Genomic DNA, 20,291 nt, shown 5'->3' with positions numbered 1-20,291 from the left:
GCTCATACAGTTTGTTCGGGGAACCTGAAAGAGACCGATGAAAACAAGGCGGAGGAGGCGGCATGCAATACACTGTCTCTAAGTGAGGAATATTTTTGTTGCTCCATCATGCGTTCAAAATCTCAGAACGTCACGGTATTTTTTATTATCACTTTTCTTCTTTTTGTCAATGCATGGCTGCTTTTTCAACTTAGTTCGGGATAGAAGACTTTCAAGCTTGTTCCAAATCAAGAAGAGCTGTTGAGGGGAACACTGACTGGATACTTTGCCCCTTTTTTCACTTATTTATTTATTTTATTATTTTTTTTAGACTATGCAGATGAGTGATTTCTATTTTTTTTTTTTTTACATTCTTCACCATGATAGGAATATCACAAAAGTGCTGCTTTTGAAGCTTTGAAATCGTAACCATCCCGTCAAACTACTGGTTGTTAAACTGTATTTAGCTATTTACCGTGTTGAAGTGCAGCACTGTACAGGTGAGGCTTTTATCTTGAAAATTCTGAACCGGAAGTTAAATATAATCTTAGTATTTCTATTAATTTTCTAGGGCCATCGTCATGATTGTGATAATTTTAGATAATTCATAACTTACGAATGCTACTATTGCATTTACCAGTTGTCCCTCGGCAGTAATACCCCCCAAAATAACCTGGAAATTAACATCACCGTAAGGCAAGCGTTAGAGCAGATTAAAAGTCCGACAAGATAACGCGACAAGTGGTCTTGGTCATCATCCCTGACCGACCCGCATTCAACCAACAAAGCAAACCAACTGAAACGGAACTAGAAAATAAGAGTTAAACTTCGGCAGACAGGTGAAGAAATCATCATGACCGGAGGATGATTAAATGAGCACCACAGGCAGGTGCTTACTGCACCATCCTCATGTACGCGAGGCTTAACGGTTACTAACTGGAGGGCTATGCCGAGGTCAGTTGGCTGTTGTTATCGGTCAGATCGTTCGTTTTAGCTTTGGTTTGTTAAGTCCCGCGTGACCGTTAACGTTCGGCTGTGTCCACCGGAGAGAGCGCGCGACCTTGAGGAGGCAGCAATGGATCTGACGCGCTTGGCTGTGGATGCTGGCCAGTTCATCAACCGCGCTGTTCAGGTAATAAGACAAGAAAACGCACGCCGTATTGTTAGCCAGACAATAAGCAGCTTGGACGAATGTATTCCAAGATGTTGTTTAATTAAACTGATGACACTGTGACATTTCTCTCCAGTACACAGAAGAAAGTCTTGGCCAGGCCGAGAGGACTGAGTTGGACCCAGAGCTGGAGGAGCTCCTGGCCCGGGCAGACGCCACCAAGACTTGGACGGACCAGATAATATCCCAAACGGATGTTTTGCTGCAGCCCAGCCCAGGTGACACTAAATGTATTGATTACATCTCTCCAGCATTCTGAATATGATCGAACACATCGGAATGAATCTGTTCTTATAACAAAATCTCTGCACTGGCTCAGATGTGTAGAAAGAAACTTGCTGTGCATCCCAACATCTTTAAGTGCCACTTAAATGCCCAGCTTATTTTTTTAGGGTTTTTTAAGCACTATGGACAAGTTTGGGCTGTTTCTCTGTCTTTTTTTCCTTTGATTGATTTGGCAGGTCAAAGCTCTGTGGACCAATATCTCCAAAGCTCAGTATGACAAATTTTACCGTTGAAGAGGCTTTACAACATGTCTTTTCTCTTTAAAACCATCATGTATAGGACATATGAAAAAGACAATAGATAAAACTTCAAATTAAAAGAAAAAGAAGCCCGGTTGTTACCTGCTTCTGCACAATTATTATCTATGGAAACCCCCTGAGGGGCTGTGGGTCTCTCCCTCTGGGACCCATTGTTTCGGCTCAGTCAGCCTGTACATACAAACTTCTATGAGCTTGCCTGTTTGCTTTGGCTGTAATTGGCACGCTCGTATGAATATAAACTATTATTCTTTGGCTTGTTTCAATCCAGTTACGTCAGCTGACGGAGTTGTGCGTGGCTGCAGTCTGTCATCTATCAAATGAGTGGACCGTTCAGCTGGCTGAAGCACTGAGGACATTAGATTATGTCTTGTTCTATCTACAGAGGGCCTGCACAGTCATAAATGAAATGTCATCTTTCGTTGTTTCGACAGTGGGTTGAGCAGTCTGTTTGGCAGTATATGTGTCCTTAATGGGCCCTTCTAAACTTTAACTATTAGTTCTGTCTTCTCAGAACTATTGAAACATGCCCTGATTTGTGACCCTTGATTAACAGGAGCTCGGCTCGAGGACCGGCTGTACGAACATCTGGAGTGGAGCGCGCCGCCTCGGCCGCGTGCGCAAGAGTTACTGGGAGATCAGATGACCCAAGCGGGCCTGGAAGTTGGCTCTAACACTCCCTACGGTGAGTGTGCGGTCTTGTGTTGGGTCTGCAAAGTAGGCTCTTAACGCGTGAAAAAAAATCTAAGTTTCCCAATAACATTTGAATGCATCTCAGCACAGTCACGTCTTCCTATCTGTTCATTCTTTCTGTTCATTTATTTTTTATTTTTTCGTTTCCACTCAGGAACGGCACTGATCAAGTGTGGAGAGGCTCAGAAGCAGTTCGGAGAGGCAGAGAGGAAGTTTGTCCAAAGCACCAACATCCACTTTCTCACTCCTCTGCGGAGCTTCACTGAGGGCGAATACACGGCCATCCAGGTGAGACGCACACCTGCGCCATTTGCACGCCGTCATCTCCCTTTTTTTTCTGCTCTCAGTCGTGCAAAAAAAAAAAAAAAAGTCTTTTTGACAGTGGGCTGCCAGCGGCTGTAAACAAGTCTTTTTGTTCATAGAATGAGCGCAGGATGCTGCTGAACAAGCGTTTGGACTTGGACGTAGCTAAGAGCAGGCTGAGGAAAGCCCACGAGGCCGACAGAGAGAACAGAGTGAGTAACAGCGATAGTTTACCTTTCAGCGCCTTGTTTTGATGATGATCGCAGAATATCCCATCTTACACCGCCCGCTGTATTTTCCCTCCCCGCCCGCCACCTCTGTCGGGTCTCTCTGTCAGAACTTGAACGCAAATCCGCTGGAGGACGACTACTTGTCTCACGTCTCCTACATGTTCAGTTTCCTGCGGGTTAAATGGCTCAAGGTCAGTGGTGTGGACACGGATGCATTTGCAGTTTGGTCTTGCAACTCTTAATTTGTTTTTAATTTCTTCCCAACAGATATGGGCTCAGGAAATCTCTCAGGTAACTGCATGTTAATCTTCGGTTGCAAATCGTGCTTTACATCAGGCAGTGCTGCCACACTGCTTTGTTAGGTGCTCAGAATTGGTAAGAAAAGGGCTATTGACTAATATTAATGATGTGTGTATGTGTGTGTAGGCAGAGATGGAGCTGAGGATCTGTCAGAGTCTCTTTGCTCGACAGTCTGAAATTACACGACAACTTGTGGAAGGAATCAGCAATACTCACGTACGTTCACACACACACACACACACACACACACACACACACACACACACACACCGTAACGAAGGAAATACGTCATTCTTGGACTTTATTTTCTCTCATGTTCAGTGTGTTTGTTTCAGAGCCAAACGCTGTCAAGCCGCTCCATCTGTCTCGTGTTTCATTTGTGTTTTTTTGGCTTTATTTGTTTAGTTTTTTTTTTCTTTATTTCCCTCAGATCAACCACATGCGGAGCCTCACTGACTTTGTGGATGCTCAAGCCTCTTATTTCGCTCAGTGCAACCAACAAGCTCAGGAACTTGGGAGACAGATTTCCAGGTCTTTATAGCCTCGTCCACAACTTTTACCTGAAAACATTATTGTGATCTTTAGGTATTCATATTGGGACACTGGGTCAAATCTAATTAAAAACATGTTTTTACGATAGAACGTAAAATGTTGAACAAAGATGAATTTATACGAGAAACATCTAGTCTCACATAGGAAAAAAAAAAAGGCTTTTGGAATTATTTTTGTCAATGTGAATAAACACATTCATGATTTTGTTTCTCCTTGCAGCATTCCGGCTGTCTTCTGCTCCAATAACTGGCAGTCTGTAGCTTCTAATGCAGTTAATCAGCCATCAACAAGCAGCCATGTAGCTAATGAGCCTCTTGGGCTGGATCAGATCACTCCGATGCCTGTAGTTATTCACCAGCTTCCAGACTTTAACCAGGACTCGTGGACTGTAAATTCCCTGCCCAAAACTGAACTGGCTCCTGACCGTGCCAACAACAACAACAACAACAACAACAACTTCTCCACTCGCAGCCAGGCCAACGGGCTCCAATCAGCAGTTAACGGCCAGTCACGTCCCAGCCAAGCATTTGCTCCCGTCCTCACATTTGAACAGCAAGATGAGGTGCAGTCGCCCGGCACAGCAGGCAGAACGCGTGTGGCAGCTGACTCTCCGGATGCCCCCGCGTCCGCTCCCACCCAGACCGTCAACAACAGAGCAGGCGGAGCGACAACGGCAGCATCTCCACCCTCGCAACCGGCTTCCACTCAAAACCGGTCTCAACCAGCAAATTCGGCAGTCGCCGATCCCCAAACAACCAGTGAAACTCCCGAGCAGCCTCTGATGAATGGAGAGGACGTCCAGAAGTCCTCACCAGAGAGGGGACATGTAGATCAGTAGGAAAAAAAAAAAAAAAAAGTGTTTATTTGAGGATGTTAAATCAGGCTTAAAGCTGATGTTGTCCTCTGGCATTCTGGACCCTGATATACAGATTCTGTTAGGCAGACACTATCAATGTATACTAACGTAGCTATGGAAAATGCAATGTAATTAATCCCATAGGGACCATAATGTGAAGTGTTTGTAAAAGTCCCTGCATTTTTAAACAAGGATAGCATTAGCCTACGGTCACATTCACATATTACTGATGTTATGTGTAAATGATTGTTTAGTATCAGTCTTCACTTGTGGGATAGGTTTCCCGTTCCAGGCTGGAAGCCAAAGCCGGCAGACTGTTGTATATTTGCAGTGTGAATTTGTTTTCAGTCGGTATCTGTGAAACTCGAGTCTTTATTTTTACATTTTGCTCAGTGACTGGACTAATTAAGCTCTGTGCCAAGTGAATACGAGTGTATATGGGAGTGTCTTCAGCTGCGATGTGTTTATAGGTGAGCCAAAGTTGTGACACCTTTAAAAAAAGAGGAGTCTGTCTGCGACTCTGCCACCTTTTTTTTTTAGTCACTTTTCTACACGGTGAGGTCATTTTCCAGTGCGAAACAGTCACTACTGTAATTGTGGAGCACGAGAGGTGACAACACACCAGGCTGAACTGGATCTTTATGCTTCTTCGTACACGCTATAAGGGTGTTTCCTCATAAATACGCTCAAATCGCATATTTTCTTCTTCTTTTTTTTTTACCCTTTAACCCCCTTAAATGGATAGAAGTTTCCATGACCAGATGTTGTTGATTTTCTTCTTGAAAGGAGTCCTTCACAGTTGTGATGTGTGTCCAGTTTTGGGACCCTGGATGGAAAGACACACACACACTCTCGCTGATGTACTGATGTAAGCCCCCACTGCTGCCCTCACATTCTCATTTCTGAGAGTTTTAAACTCGTGTTTCAGTATCATGTTGTTGAGCTGATGCCGGCGCCAGGATGGAGATTTCACTCGATTCGTGTCAACATGTGGAAATAAATATGCAAACAGTGATGTCATACCAAACCAAAATGTGGAGTTTATCTTTCCCCATACCAGCCAAGTCTCCTGATCCAGATCTACAGACACAATCAGTTGCAGCTTGAGGTCAAGATCAAGCATCTCGGGCCAAATCTAGCAATTTTTCTTATCTGGAAAAAAAAACACCTTGGGACAAAGCTTGTGGTTAACCTTGAATGGCTTTGCTCTTATCAGGTTTAATAACCACATAACAAGAATGAGGCCAGGGTGTGTAGGACATGCAACTGCAATGAGCACAAACACTTAAATGCTACCTCAAAAACACTGACTAAGGTGTGTGTTTCCATTTTTATCTCCACCCCCATCGTCTGCCGCTGTCCAGATTACATTGATTAGGTGCAATTTGTGTTTTATTGATCTGAGAGCAGCCAGGAGGCCTTTGACTCAATAACATCATCAATGCCTATATCTCGCCAGTAGATAAGTGTTATATTTTTAAAGGGGCGGATGTGCAGCCACCACTTAGCGATGGATTAAACACTGCTACTTTTTCTCTCGTGACTCAGTAAAGGAACAGATTTTCATCAGTTTCTCCCCACCTGCTCGTGAGTTTTCCTCAGCGACACTGAAAACAAGTCCCTGTCATATTTCCAACTTCTTTTTTTCTTTTTTTTACGTTTCCAGACAGTTGTCTCCAGCAGCATCATACAGGAAGGAAGAGGAAACTGAAATGCTCGTCTGGTGGATGAGTAAGTTATGAGAGCAGATCATGGAAATGGTTTGAATTATATAAGGCTTAGTCATTTTCTACTAGAGGGCCGTACACAAGTAATAGGTAAGTACAATAAAAAGGGTTTAGATTATTTGCCATCTATCTATATTTTGCCAGGAGAGTCTTTTAAGGTTGAAAACAAGGTTGACATACACAAATGTCAAAATGATGGGGATTTTATTAGATTTGAGGTGTTCAGTCATTACAGCAGGACAAAAGACCCCCAAAACAAGCTGCTGCATAATATCTGGAGGAGGACGATGTTTTGCAACCTGCCCAGCTGTTCTTAGAGGGGTTCACTCAGAACCTCTCAAAAGAGGCCCAAAAGGAGAAATCAGGGGGTAACCAACGTCACTAAGATTCATAATCTGGAGAACTGTGAATGTTTCTATCAAATGCTGTTCCTAGCCATGAAATGTTAATAATAGGAGTACTTCATCATAAGATTTCTATTGTAGATATCCAAGAATTTTAGCTCTAAAAACAGAGCCAAAATTTTGACAGAAACCAAAAACCCAATACACAAGAATAAGGTTTTCAGTACCCGAAGTAATCTTTGTGGACTGTAAAAATTAAATTGCTGAGCCCAGCTGTTAATATATCTTGAATATTTCTGTGGCCAGCACCAATTTGCAGATATTTTGGGATACAGTCTCTACTGATTAAGGATGTGATGATAGATTGATTTTTCTATAATTCAGGCTCGTGAAAAAAGATGCATCATCGATTAAATGGATTCCAGTCATTTCATATTAAACTTGATGAAAAGAAGCCACTTCAGTCTTTCTCTGAGCTCTGTGTGTGTCTCCAGTGTTTAAAGGATTCCTACCAGTATCAGATTTCAAAAGCAGTTTGATTTTATTTGTGTTTGTCGTTTCTGACAGATGAAAATGTTAAAAGCTGTGTGTATCAGGGCGTCCTTCAATCAGAAGGTTTGCTGGCTCGATCCCCAACTCCTCCATTTTTCTGGGGAGTTTCCTCAGACCTGCAGGGCATTTCTGCTTGTCGCACCACAGCCAGTGCCAGTGGGCCAGCCACACGGTCATCTGCCAGGGGGCCACAGTCAGATGTTTCACCTCTTTGATCCCAGAACATTTCTGGGTAATGTCTCCCTCTGCTCCATGTCGCTAGCCCTAAGACCCTTGGTTTCCTCACTTGGGGTCTCTCCTTCTGAGCCATAGCCAAAAATGTGCTTTCTCAGCCTCCTCAGCCAGCTCCCTGATCGCTCTCCTCTGTTTTGACCCATCAACTCCAGGAGTTCTCAGTAGCTGCTGGGTGGATTTTCCAGCAAAGCCTATGCAACCGGCTTTCACAGGGTAGGTGAGTGCCGTCCATCCTGCTGCACATGCCGCATCGAGCTCATTTCTCCTTTTTCCTTTCAAACGCTGCCTCCACCAGTCATATCCAAGTCTAAGCATAGGTTACCTTACAGTACTTTGGAGATTACTGAATAATTAAAACAGCCTGTGGCTGTTTTAGATAAATGTGCAAAAGAACCTTCAGCATCTTCCTAACAGCCAAAGAGAGCCAAAAAGACTTTGCTTGGCTGAAATATCTGTTTATTGTGACTCCTGTTAAACCTTACCAGCCTCTGCAATGGCGGGTTAGCTTGAAAAGTTAAACCTTTGTCATCAACTTGTGCGATCGTTTCAATATGATTAGACATTATTTAAAGTCCACTGTTTGATAGAATGCTGTGTTTTAACAGTATCTCCACTGTTTCCTCCCCTCCCTGTCCTACACATTGGGGACAAACAGGGATACACCCAAAAAATGCCACACAGTTCCCATAAACCGGCCTGCGTCTGCTTTGTAGAGTTAGTATGCGGCCTGTAAATCAGTGAGGTCCTGTTGCTGTTTTATGTCTGCTGCTTTCAGCTAATGAGTTCTGCTGACAACACCCATTGTCCTTTGCATCCCAGGTTTTGTCAGGACAGGCCAGATGACAGCATCTGTTTTCTTCTGGCTCTCTCTGGTCTGAATCAAACTCGAGCGACATATACTCACCTTAAAATCCAGCTGTCACTCTCGTTGGCATCTCTCGTTGCCTGTCCTCTTCATCTTCAGTCACGCTTTCTCTATGCTCAATCTTTTTCCTTCTCCAGCTGGGAGTCTTTTGCTTGACAGCTACACTGTGATGGTGGTGAGCAGGTGGGGGTGGTAAACAGCATCTGGTGGCTGCTAATACAGGTGGATCCTCTGAAACACAGTTATGTGAGGGCCCAAAAGAACGTTGACCTATATATGGGAAAAGATAAGTGAACATATCTCAGATGGACACCATAAAGAACAAAATAAGAACAGCGACTGGTATAAAACTTACAGCACCTTCAAGTTCCAACACATTGATTTATTGTCATAATCATATTTAGTTGTTGCTATGGAAATGGGCCAGGAAATGCACATTCTTCCTCAAACTCTTTGCTGAAGCAAGGAAAAGCTATTTTCTACCCATTTGCCCTGACCTGCTGTACTTTCCTCCCCAAAAATCTACCTCTTGTTCCGGACACAGCCTGTTCTATCCACCTTTTCCTGCAGGTTTTCTCTTTTCCTGAGATAAATCTGCCAGCCTCCGTCAGGTTACTCCCACTGCTGCAATTATAGCCCGCCAGACAGAGACAATTAGACATACTTGCTTACATGTGCAGTATAAAGAACCGTCTGGAGGTCTGTGGGGAGAAAGGTCGGGGCTTTTCCTATGACCCTCACATGTTCTACTTCTGCCGCTGAACACCTGCACCTGTTGACCAGAACACTCCGTCTGTATGAACAAGGTTAGCGGACCTCGCAAACAACACAAATGCTTCATCATAGTCAATCAGCATCCTCATGAAGCAACTAAATACTTCATTGCCCAAGAGAGAATTTAATTGTTGCTTAGCAAAGAGAAAAGAAAGATTTATCCAAAGTGGTGAAAGTAGTCATAGCAGGCTTGACAAATAATTCCGCAGTGTTGCAGTTTTCTAGGTTTAGAGCCTTGAGCTGATGCACAGCACAGGGAGTGACTCTGACTCATCAGTGAGGTGTGGATTCAGATGGGTCATTGAAACAGCCGACATAAATAATCAGAACTATTTTTTGTTTCTTGCACAAAGGAAAAAACGATAAATGATGGTTACTGGAAACTAAAAAAAAAAAAAGCTCAATATCAAAGGAGAGACCATTTGTTTATGATTTTTGTTTTTCCACTTTATACAGTATAAAACTATATTTTTCTAAGTATAATGTAGTTTTTCAGTTATACTATTGCTTTTCTGAACATAGATTGATTCTGCAATTGTTCTAATTTGATTTTATTATGTGTGGCATAGATGACGTTTCACAAAAAACAGTTTAAATGTGTGCTTTGTTCTTGTACCAAAAGCTTTCTGAAACCTTATCTAAGAAGTGGCATTATCTAAATGAAAATCTCCACAAAAAAATCTTCTGCTGAATGGCCAACAGAAATGATCATTTAATTAAGCTGAAAGCTGCTATTACAGTTGTACATTTACTTATGAGTCTTTAGGTCAACAATTAGACTCAGGGATGTTACAGATGAGTGTCGAAAGCTACACAGTTGTAGTTGTTGCTTCTCCATCACATCGCAGCCACTTTTGAATGAAAATTACTTCAACAAACGGAAATACACATTTTGGCTTTGCAAAGCAGTTGAACATTTTTTTATTCCCATTCTTCTGTAGCCCCCCTGACACCCACATTTCCTTGTTCAACTTCTGACATTACCTCCGCAGTACTATTACTCACCCAGTCTCCATATCACCCCCCACCCTCCTCAGCATCCTCCCTCCTTCCCTCTTGCTGGGTTTATAAGTCAGCACCCGCAACAGTTGGCTTAGTGAGAGAAACTTTACATAAAGTGAAGGGGGGAATAGGAAAAGAGATCAGCTGGAGGGTGAAGCAACTGGGACACTGACACATGCACTTAAACCCAACTTATCCAGAGAACAACAGTCATCCGAGCTCCATCATGCATGCGTTTAGGATCTGGCGTGTGCTATGTGTGCTTGGCACCGTGGGTTCAGCTTTGTGTGCGAATGAGGTTCAGTATGAAGGAAACTACGCAGACAGCTATGACAATGAGATTTCTCAGGACCAGCAGGAGGGTGAGTTTTGTTTATTTGTCCCTTTATCTCTTCTGTTCCCTGCTTGTTTGAACAGATGGATGGGTGTGAAGAAAGTGTCCTCAGTTTCCATGACAACAATTAAATGTTTTCTTATGAGTTTTGATCATTAAAAAAAGAAGAATTGTTTGATTTCTGCGGGTGTGTGTTCCAAAATGTTGCTCCATGAGTTGAGCCTCGGTCCTCTTCAGTCCACATTTTACATTTTTATGCTGAGTATGACGTCTTTGATCATCCCGTCGCTGCTATCTGATTACATGAAATTCTGACAGTCTCAAGACGTTTGAGCTTTTGTTGTTACGTGTACAAACTATTCTGTGGAAAAAGGTTTTTCCAGGGTGTGAAAAAGAAAAAAGAAAGAAATCCTGACTTCAGTTACTTAGTATGACAGAAAACAAAAACTATCTGGCAACTTTGGCAAAGGCCATTCTTATGCAAAAACTAAACAACAGCAAGTGAAGTAACACTGTGAAGTGCTATGACTGGTCAGAGCGCAGACAAACACCATCTGAGTGTCTGCTACTGGGACTTTCGCAAAAGATCCTTTGGACCCAATAGATTGTGGGGTAGAATCTTTGCTAAGTGGGGATGTTTCTCACAGATGCCATCAGAATAATATCTGGGTAGTTTGAAGGCTGTGTGAACGCCTCTTACTCTTTGTCGTATTCTTTGAGCCCTTCCTAAGCACTTTTCATAGAACCACTGCCATCCTGCTGCCACTGTAGGGGTGAGCCCTTACCATCTGTATGGTGGGGTTTAAATGACATGCAGGTATATTTATATAGGTGGCAAGTGTCAAAGCAACATCAATGGGAAGGTGAGGATGAAGGGTTTCCGGGCAGATAATTGTTTTTTAACCAGATGAGTAGTGTTACTTATCTAATCTGTCTGTAGTTTTAGTGTTGTGGCTGGTTGGTGTAGTAAAGAGTAATGGAAAACAGGAGGTCTTCATACTGCTGTGGTATCAAGGCCAGTGGATGCTGTTAGATTGATTGTGGAATCAGGGGAATCATAGCTGATCACGGGAGGTGGCATACTCGGGCGAGACTTATCTTCCTCTGCTGTACCTACATCTAAATCGTGGCTGTGACCTGAAATGTTTCCACATTCAGTTGAGGAAATATGTTATTTGTGGCCTATGGTAATATCATATAACCTTTCAGCGCCTATAGGACTGTAAAATTAATGCACCCCTGTGGTTGTAATCTGCAGGGGAGTCTCCAACCACCCCATGCCATGCAGACTTCTCCCGCTGGGACAAGCTTTTCATCGCTCTGGAGGACTCACACATGAGGCAGAACATGCTGCTGGAATCTTTGGAGCAGTGCTGTGGGGGAATGCAATCTCTGAGGACCCAGGTGGACAAGCTGGCCAAAGGGACATGCCAGCAGTGCCAGGTGTCAGCGTGCATGGCACAAACAGAGCAGGCAAGTCTCAGGCTGCATCACAGCTTGGCGGAGCTCCGGGAGGAGGAAGCAGAGAGGGAGAGGAGAATAAACACCACCTTACAAATGATCCTGCACAGCAGCCATGAGGAAAATGCCCAACTGAAGCACCTTGAGGAAGCAGCGCCATCAGCATCAGCAGGCAGAAGGAGTGGAAGCCATCCAACACCGAGACCTGGAGGCTTGGGGACAGCATGGATAAAGTGGTTCACATCTGCCTGGAGGACGCAGGAAGGGGCGTCCCCACTGGATATGGCCACAATGGAAAGGGCTCTGATTGCTATATCAACAGAGCTGCAGAGGGTTCAGCTACAGTTAAACACAGTGATAGAGCAGACAGGGATACTGAGGAAAGTCAGAGGAGACACATAAACTGCCCAGAAGAAAAAGTTAAATAAAAGTTGGCAGGAATTTTGCACTACTATTTTTAATGTTGTTTCTTTTTAAAGATATTTTTCTTTTTTTTAAATGAGCTTACATTGTCTTTGTTTTGTTTTTGTTTTTTTTTCTAGTGAAATTTTACTTCAATGTATCATAAAAATTGTGGGTTTGCTGCAATGAATAAAAATAAATCTATTACACATCCATATCGCCCTGTTGGAAATGTTTCCTCCCTGTTGCTAATACCCACAGCCGCCACAGAAGGTGTGTCGGAGGTTTTGTGTGTAATTCTGGAAAGGCCTGTCCCACTCATTAGCTGCTCTAAGAGTGTCTGAATGCAAAGAGGCCACGACTTGCTCGCCCCGTTTATGATGTGCAAAACCGTGCCAGAATTATATTACAGTGCCGCCCGTCCCTCCACCAGCCACACACACTCACACACACATGCATGCATGCAGGCTTGTTATTGAAAACTCCAAAATCTGGCTTGTGTTGCGGTGTTCGGTACTGTCCGTATACAATGCCTATGTGAGGGTTCTTTTGTCTCAATTCCTCCTCTTCAAAATTCATTTTCATACCAATGTTTTGAGGAGTAAAACTTGAGAAAAGATGAAGACTGAGATAGTGATGAAGAAGATTCAAACTAAAATAAGGCGTAAATGGAGTAAGTATATCTACTATGTCAAAGACAGACTCCACTACAGGTATTATCGACTAAATCAACCAAATGCAAAGATACTTACACTGCAAAAATATCTCAATCAGCAATAAATATGATTCATTAACCAGCATTTTAAGTTGTTGGTCTTTGCAATGGATCTTATTTGGAATTTTTTATGCATACAAGTATAGTAAAACAAAAACATAATACAAATACTTTGAGATTTAAAATCCTAACAAAGCATAATTTGTAAAATAAAAGTTAAATTCAAACATCTTAAGATTATCTGCTTGGTTATATGACCCACTGGGTAAAATGTGGCAGCAAAGGACAATTCAGTCTTACGAGAGTTGAATCACGCCAGCAGACTGACATCACAGAAACCTTTTCACTCATTTAATCGCTTACAACCACGATGAAAATGTACACTTGTGCCCATTTCTGTTCATGCATGTCTGCATGACCCACTCGTTAGAAATCTACAGCTGGGTGGAGAACTGCAGGGAGCAGCATATTTTCTGCTGACCTCTTTTTTCCCCCAAATGTCACTTCTAACAAAATGCAGAGGAGCGAGGAGGAGTTCTATCAGGAACAGATTTTACGCCGCACTGGTTTCACTACGGTACCCAGCATCCATGCAAACACACACTGGTCTATTCGAGTTGGTGGCACTTGACTTTCATTAAAAGTCTCCATCTGTGCAGTGTACTGGGAGAACTTTGTGAACAGACGCCTTGGTGTGTGTTGCGTTTTAACAGAGAGAGACAGACAGAGAGAGGAAAGCAGGAGGCTAATGAAGGGGGAAATGGAAAATGAGAGACCCTGAAAAACAGGCCTTATGTGTCTGGTGGATAGCTACAAGACATAATGACTGTTCCGTACACACACAACAGTGTTTTTTAATCAGCCAGCAGGCCAGACTGTGCATAATAACCAACCAGCCAGCCAGCCGCACTTTCTGCCCTTACTCGCTTTCCCTCTCTCCAATCCTTTTTATCTGAGTTTTGTCATCTGCCATCACTCTCCTTCCTCCCCTGATTCTTATCAGTATGCCAATCCCATCATCCTCTCTCGCTCTTCCTCCATTTATCTTCCTCTGATTTTGTGTGTCTTGCTCCTCACTTGCACCTCCCAGCTTTTGTTTTTCTCACCCTCTCGTCTGCAGAAAGAGACCAAAGAGATGGCATCAATCTCTGGCCGAACCTCATCTGGCTTCTAAAAGTGACTGATGTTCCACTCTGTTAAAACTGTGGCCAACATACGCACCAACTTACATATTTTTTTCTTCTGTTTTGGAAGGAGGGGAGGTGATTAGAAGTGGATACAAAAATGCAATGAGTTCATCAGAGAAAATTTAATATCACATCACGGAGTCACTGTAAGACACAACACAATATTGGCACTTTCTCAAAAGCAAGAACGACAATACAAAATAGATAAAGCTCCAATAAACATTCAGCAGTCTCTTATGTACACTGGATCCGAGCACATGAAGGAGGAAGTGTAGGTGGCAAGAACAGAGGGGGTGTCTATTTGATAGGTGAGTCCAGAATCTCCTCATACTCCTCCCTCTGGCGTCGCCCGCCACCTCGAGAGGGAAGCAGCTTCATCGCCACCAGCCAACCGACACTCAGCACGACCATCACATTCCCCACAACCTCAGGAGCCGTGGGAACCAAAGGCAGCACAGCCAGATGCAGGAGCAGGGCAACAGGTACCTCCAGGCTCTGAGAGGCAGAGACCAGAGCTGGGTGCAGTCGAGTGAGTGCGTGCGTCATTCCCAGGAAGGCAGCGACTGAGCAGGCAACCAGACCAAGGACGAGGCCCCAGGCCGAGGCACTCATCGGCCAGGACCAGCCTTCCTGGAGCAGGGCCAGAGAAGCCGGAGCGAGCAAGCAGCCTGTCCAGCTCACTGTGAACAAGGCAGTGCCAACTCCCACCCTCTCCTTTAGTGAGCGATACCCAACCAACGCCAGCGCCATCCACAGCCCTGCGAGCGCTGAAAGAGACCATCCAAATGCACCCTTCCAAAATGCAACCGGGTCAGTTGGTGAATCTGAGTTGCTCTCATCTGCGGTGGGAAGTAACACAAGTCCCAAACCACACAGCCCTGCAGATATGGTGATCCCATCAACCAATCCCAACTTCTCCTCCAGGAGCAGGAAGGCAAGGGTTGCTGACAGGGCTGTGGTTGCCAGGCGCCAAGTAGTTGTACCGTTTCCAGGGGAGACAAAGGTTAAGGACGAGTAGGCGCAACAAAGGGAGAGGGAGTAGGCGACGCCGTAACAGAGCAGACGTAGTCGATAGCCCTCTGGTCCAAAAGGATTCTCCCCTCTGTGCAGCGGGACGGCCACAGACAGGAGCTGAACGATGGACCGCACCAAGAGCAGAAACAGGGGGCCGAGGCTGAAGCGCTCAGAGGCGATGCGGGTCAGAACAATCAAACAGCCGTGTGCCAGCGCCGCACCGAGCAGCCCCACCCAGGTGAGCCGAGATGCAGACACAGACGCTTCACCAAAACTGGCCAGCTGATCCCCAACCCCTTTCCCAGACCCCTTTGCTGCTTTGGCTCCCCTGTCACTCGTCTCTCCTCCAGTAGGTTGGAGTTTATGGGACGTTTCCTTGTCTTTGGAGCCAAATAGCGTCATTGGCCATCTCCTGCTCTCTGTCAGACGTTTGCTGTCTGACGTCTCCTCCAGGAACGATCCAAACTCCTCAAAAGATGGAGCATCGTCATAGCCATCATCTCCAGGTTGGGGGAAGTGGGTGTGTACTCCAGGTTGGGGGGTGTAGGGCGTGTGCGTGGCATATTTGGCTGTGACTGTGTGAGGGTGGATCTTGACCCTCTTCTTAGAGCCACCCAGGAGGTGAGTGGATTCCATTTTTAAGATCTCAGAGATGATGTTCACCTGCGAGAGAAACAGAGGACTTTTAGCGTCACACGCAACTTATATTTGAAACAAAGACTGTGAATCCTCTCGCCTCTTCCTGCGTCATGCCGTCTCTCTCTGGCTTATTGCTTGATATCTCATATATCTTTAATATCCAAGATAATAATAGCAGTGACTCACATGGTCCCATGTGTCTCTCTGGTTTGCCAGTAAATGTACGTAAGCTCTACACATCTGAACAGTCGCCACTGAAATTGTGTTTTGTTTCTGTTACGTTTGATTAAACATGTTAAATCCAAATAAGTTAAATTATACGGAACCAAAGTGCCCCATTGTGCCTTTCTGTCTGCTCAGATAATGCAGCCTCCAAGGCGGATTAGTGTCTGTTGGCAATGTCAGTTACATAAGCAACAACTTTGTTCCTCATTTGTCTCCTGCCTTTGTCCCTCGAACATCTTTTCCTCTAGCCATTGACCCCTCATTGACTCCTCACATCATATACATCAAACCAGCCGTACAAATTCAATGTATCTTCAAATCCACCTTCTTTTCCATTTTGGTTAAAGTCTCCATCCAGTCCTCTTTAACATCTCTGTCTCTGTCTAACTTTTCTCCTGATCGCTCTGAAGATGACGCTCGACATAAAAACTGCTATCTAACTCTACTGCAGAAAAATATGATCTCACAGATGTTTTATGGCACATCCCCACTGCTGCATTTGAGGCTGTAAAACACTCAGTGGCCCGCTGGTTTGTCTCTGATTGATGAATATTTCTTAAGACTTCATGTTTATTCATGCAAAAACATAAAGCAATACAATACAATCATTATCCTTACATAATGAAAATGAAAATGGCCATAATTGGATTATAACTGTATTTTATGAATAAAGAACAATACAAGCGTAGGTATCTTGACTTGATTCCTTTTTGCTAAAGCTATTCCCTCCATCTCAAGAAGCCCAGTTGACAAAGGTGGTCTCTCAGCACCGTTTACATGCATCACAGAAAAATATGGCAAGACAAAGATTATCGCAAGACAAGAGCGATGTTTCTTTCTATTTTTCCTTTTTGTCAACTTGAACAGATGACATTTCTTAAAAGATATAGAAAAAACACTGTAGAGGAAGGCAGCATGGATCAAATCAAAGGTTAATTTCATATCATAATAAGATTATAGGCTCCTGTGTGTAACTGTAACAGGATAAAGCAGGCATATAAGATGGACAGACAAATGGATGACAGTGTGGCTTGTTGATAAAACAACCAAATGGGAATATTTGTAGGTTGATATAACCGCATGAAAAAAATGTATTAATAAATCAATAGAAGGCTTCTTCAGCTCAGTCCTGCACATAATCCCATTATACAGTTTGAGTTTAGACCAAATTGCAGAACATCTATAGCTGAGAAATGTACGCCCTCTGTTCATATCACACTAGCCCTAAAAAGACAACCTGACAGATAGCTATTATTTCTAATTTTCACAGGTTTCTTTACATCTTTACATCAGAAAGAGTGGTTTGGCAGCTTGCTCCTGTTCCTCCAATCATGTGTGATGCAGCCCTTTTTATTAGCAGGGCAACTTAGTGAAATGGTGGTAGTTTAGTGTTGTTTCATCAATGTGGAGAATATTTCCTCATATCAGCACTGAGAATAACTCGAAGGCTTGTTGTGTCTGAGCTGCAAGGTTCGTCTCTCTGGTTAATGCAAGTCCACACAAAAAAGAATAGGTTTTCATGCCATTTTTTTAAAAATGTGGTTTTGGGGGAACTGTAGGCTAACTCTCAACGACTCAATTCTGAATCATTTTAATTGTGGCTTGTACTTAAATGGTGACAAGGGAATTTGGTTTCAGCAAAATGATTTATTGTTTTTTTAGCAAAAAACGAAAGGCAAGAGGTTGCCCTGATTAAATATTTCACTCTGAACATTGTTTAAACGCTGATCAGCTGCTCGCTCTGTGAAGACACACACACACACACAACAGAGATCAAAATGTTCCTGTTTGAATCTTCTCCTCGCAGACAGTTCACTGTGCTGGATGATGCAGCCTTTCTCTGCAATGCTGCTGCTTCCGCTGCTGCTTTACTCTAAAAAGCTTATCATTTTGCACCTGACACAAGTGAGCTACGAGCCAGCAGCACACCTGCATGATGTGATAACAGCAGCAAAAGAAGCTTGGGTCTCCAGAATGTGCTCCTCTGATAAAATCAGAGGGATAAAAAAATGACATAAGAAAACACTGTCCTGGTTTATTTGCATCTTCTCGTATGTCTCATTTGACAGATATCCAGAGGCTATCTATCTATCTAGAGGCTTATGGCTTTAACAGGCAATATGATATGGACTATTATAGGTCAGTAAATTCGTGGCTGGTGCTGCTGTTAATATTAAACAGGCGGAGGGTGTTTTCTGACAGGTTAATTATGGCTGTTTGGATGTGATTTAGGCTATGTCACAATAGAGGAGGACGTGTGAGTGTATTATTGACGTTAGTCCTGTGAGATGTTATTTTCAAGGTTATGGTGTCTTGGTGTTGCGTCCCTGTGACGCCAGAGGGCTGAGGTGCACTCATACGCACACACCTACCTACATACACACAGCCACAGTGAAAAATAGAAGTTTTACACTAAATTTAGATTCAGCTTAATGGACATCATGCGATGATGTCGCTATTCCTGTTCTTGCGCCACCAGCGCGTCTAGAACGCCAGTTCGATTCCCGCACCTGGCACATCGGGAGGTTTTGTTCTGTGTGCGCAATACAACATGTGTGCTTATTATGTTGTAACGTACAATGACAGCACGACCCATGGCAAAATCCTGAATGGGGAGAAGCGCGCGCCCGCCCCCTCCGTTCACTCTGCCTGCGCTCGCGGATCAGCACAGGGAAGCTGATCAATGAACCCAGACTTCTATTAGATGGCGAGTGACCTATTGTAAATTCTTGCCTGTAGCCTACACATGATGTGGTGTAATCAGTGTACCACCAGGTGAGTTAGTCATACCTTACATCCATCGACAAAAAAAAACAACTCACCACTCACCTGCTGAGGCGCAAACCAGCGGAACACCGGGCTCAACTTCACTCGCGGTCAATCTTAGTCATTAACGGAGCACCTCCAACGCCCCATCACCTCTTCCTGGTCATTTGTTCCTCTGCTTCTTGTTCCTCTCTCCTCTATCTCCCTCTTTCTCTTGCGGCAGTGCTGATTGTCCTCAAGGGCACCGCGGCGCACCTCACTCTGCTGGAGGGGGGTAAGCGTGTGTTTTATGAGGACCTGCTACCCGCGTCCATCACTCCCCAAGCACTGATACAGACACTCCACCTCATCCTGATGAGAGAGACGGAGAGAAAGAGACAGAGGAGGGGGGCGACGACTAATCATAGCGTCTGAGCATGCGTAGCCTCCACTGTGCGTTAACTGTGACACTCTCCGCGAGAATCAATGGGTCTCTCCTCACGTTAATGAATTTTTATCAAGGAAAAAAAAGTCATGGTTGCATATGCAAAAGTTTGTGCAAGCTTAGTCATTGAACAGCAAGAGACTGTTCCACTGTTCTATTTTAACTCCCAAATAACAGTGGAAACAGGCAGCTGGATCACCACTCAGTCAGCCTTCCTCTGATGTCAGCTTCATTTCAGATCCTCTCAGATGGCACTCACCAGGAAATGGCTCCCACCTATTGTTGAGTCAGAGAAAAGAGAATGATAGAAAAGCCAAGGATTTCAGATTTTCAACTATTTGGATCATTTCTTTTGTAGTCTTTCTTTTTTGGACATATGGTAAATAAGCAAGGCCTTCCCTGGAAATTATGTCTTCTCGATGGCAGAAGAAAACTCACATACACAGATATGAAAGTTACATGCCATGTGCATTTATGCACCCCTCAGATGCTTGAAGAGCTGTGTGCTAATAACAAACTCAAAGGAAGTTTGAACTTTGATCCATCAGACCACAGGACAATGGTCCACTTCAACCAAAACCATCATCAGTGAGCATGGGTAGATATGTGTCAGAATTTCTGAATCTTGTTTTATTTTTTTCCATGTTCAAGTTTTAATCTGCATTTGTGGATCCAGTGATGACATGACTGGACATGCTGAATGGTGTTAAGTGACACTGGTTTTCAGAAGTGTTCCTGAGCCCTCGCTGTGATTTCCACAACAGAATCGTATGCATTTGCTATCAGGTTGCTGTCAGTATCATGACCATGTAACATTTTTTTAACCCTTTCACAAAGATCCTCCAGACTATCAGAATCCTTTAATATCATGCACCATAAATATCAATTAGACTTTTTTTGGCACTTTTACATCAAATTATTTGAATTCTCCTAATTAGATTTTTGATACTTTTTGATATGAAGATGAATGTCTGTCCACACATTTCTTGTGTTGTCGAAC

At 43.7% G+C, this 20,291-nt stretch overlaps 3 protein-coding genes across 3 annotated transcripts; 2 read left to right on the top strand and 1 right to left on the bottom strand.

The window, feature by feature from the left end:
- Positions 1-563: 563 nt before the first annotated feature.
- On the top strand, positions 564-5,642 carry LOC140270138 (endophilin-B1-like). Its single transcript, XM_072365235.1, has 10 exons — positions 564-1,111; positions 1,227-1,368; positions 2,249-2,377; positions 2,540-2,673; positions 2,808-2,900; positions 3,026-3,109; positions 3,186-3,209; positions 3,345-3,434; positions 3,649-3,749; positions 3,990-5,642. The coding sequence occupies exons 1-10, from the start codon at positions 1,055-1,057 to the stop codon at positions 4,606-4,608; spliced, it is 1,473 nt and encodes a 490-aa protein (XP_072221336.1). The 5' UTR covers positions 564-1,054; the 3' UTR covers positions 4,609-5,642.
- Positions 5,643-10,245: 4,603 nt separating this feature from the next.
- LOC140270343 (pentraxin-related protein PTX3-like) lies at positions 10,246-12,362 on the top strand. The gene is made up of 2 exons (XM_072365479.1): positions 10,246-10,486; positions 11,717-12,362. The coding sequence occupies exons 1-2, from the start codon at positions 10,300-10,302 to the stop codon at positions 12,319-12,321; spliced, it is 792 nt and encodes a 263-aa protein (XP_072221580.1). The 5' UTR covers positions 10,246-10,299; the 3' UTR covers positions 12,322-12,362.
- A 1,729-nt stretch (positions 12,363-14,091) lies between these two features.
- On the bottom strand, positions 14,092-19,240 carry slc35g2a (solute carrier family 35 member G2a). Its single transcript, XM_072365344.1, has 2 exons — positions 18,931-19,240; positions 14,092-15,900 (listed from the first exon to the last, which is right to left on the bottom strand). The coding sequence occupies exon 2, from the start codon at positions 15,871-15,873 to the stop codon at positions 14,521-14,523; it is 1,353 nt and encodes a 450-aa protein (XP_072221445.1). The 5' UTR covers positions 15,874-15,900; positions 18,931-19,240; the 3' UTR covers positions 14,092-14,520.
- Between the last annotated feature and the right edge of the window lie 1,051 nt (positions 19,241-20,291).

The sequence above is a fragment of the Leuresthes tenuis genome, unplaced genomic scaffold, assembly GCF_036924035.1.
Source record: "Leuresthes tenuis unplaced genomic scaffold, fLeuTen1.0.hap1 SCAF_15, whole genome shotgun sequence".
Classification (NCBI taxonomy): domain Eukaryota; kingdom Metazoa; phylum Chordata; class Actinopteri; order Atheriniformes; family Atherinopsidae; genus Leuresthes; species Leuresthes tenuis.
Note: the sequence above shows the minus strand (reverse complement) of the source record. Positions and strands in the feature narration are given on the sequence as shown.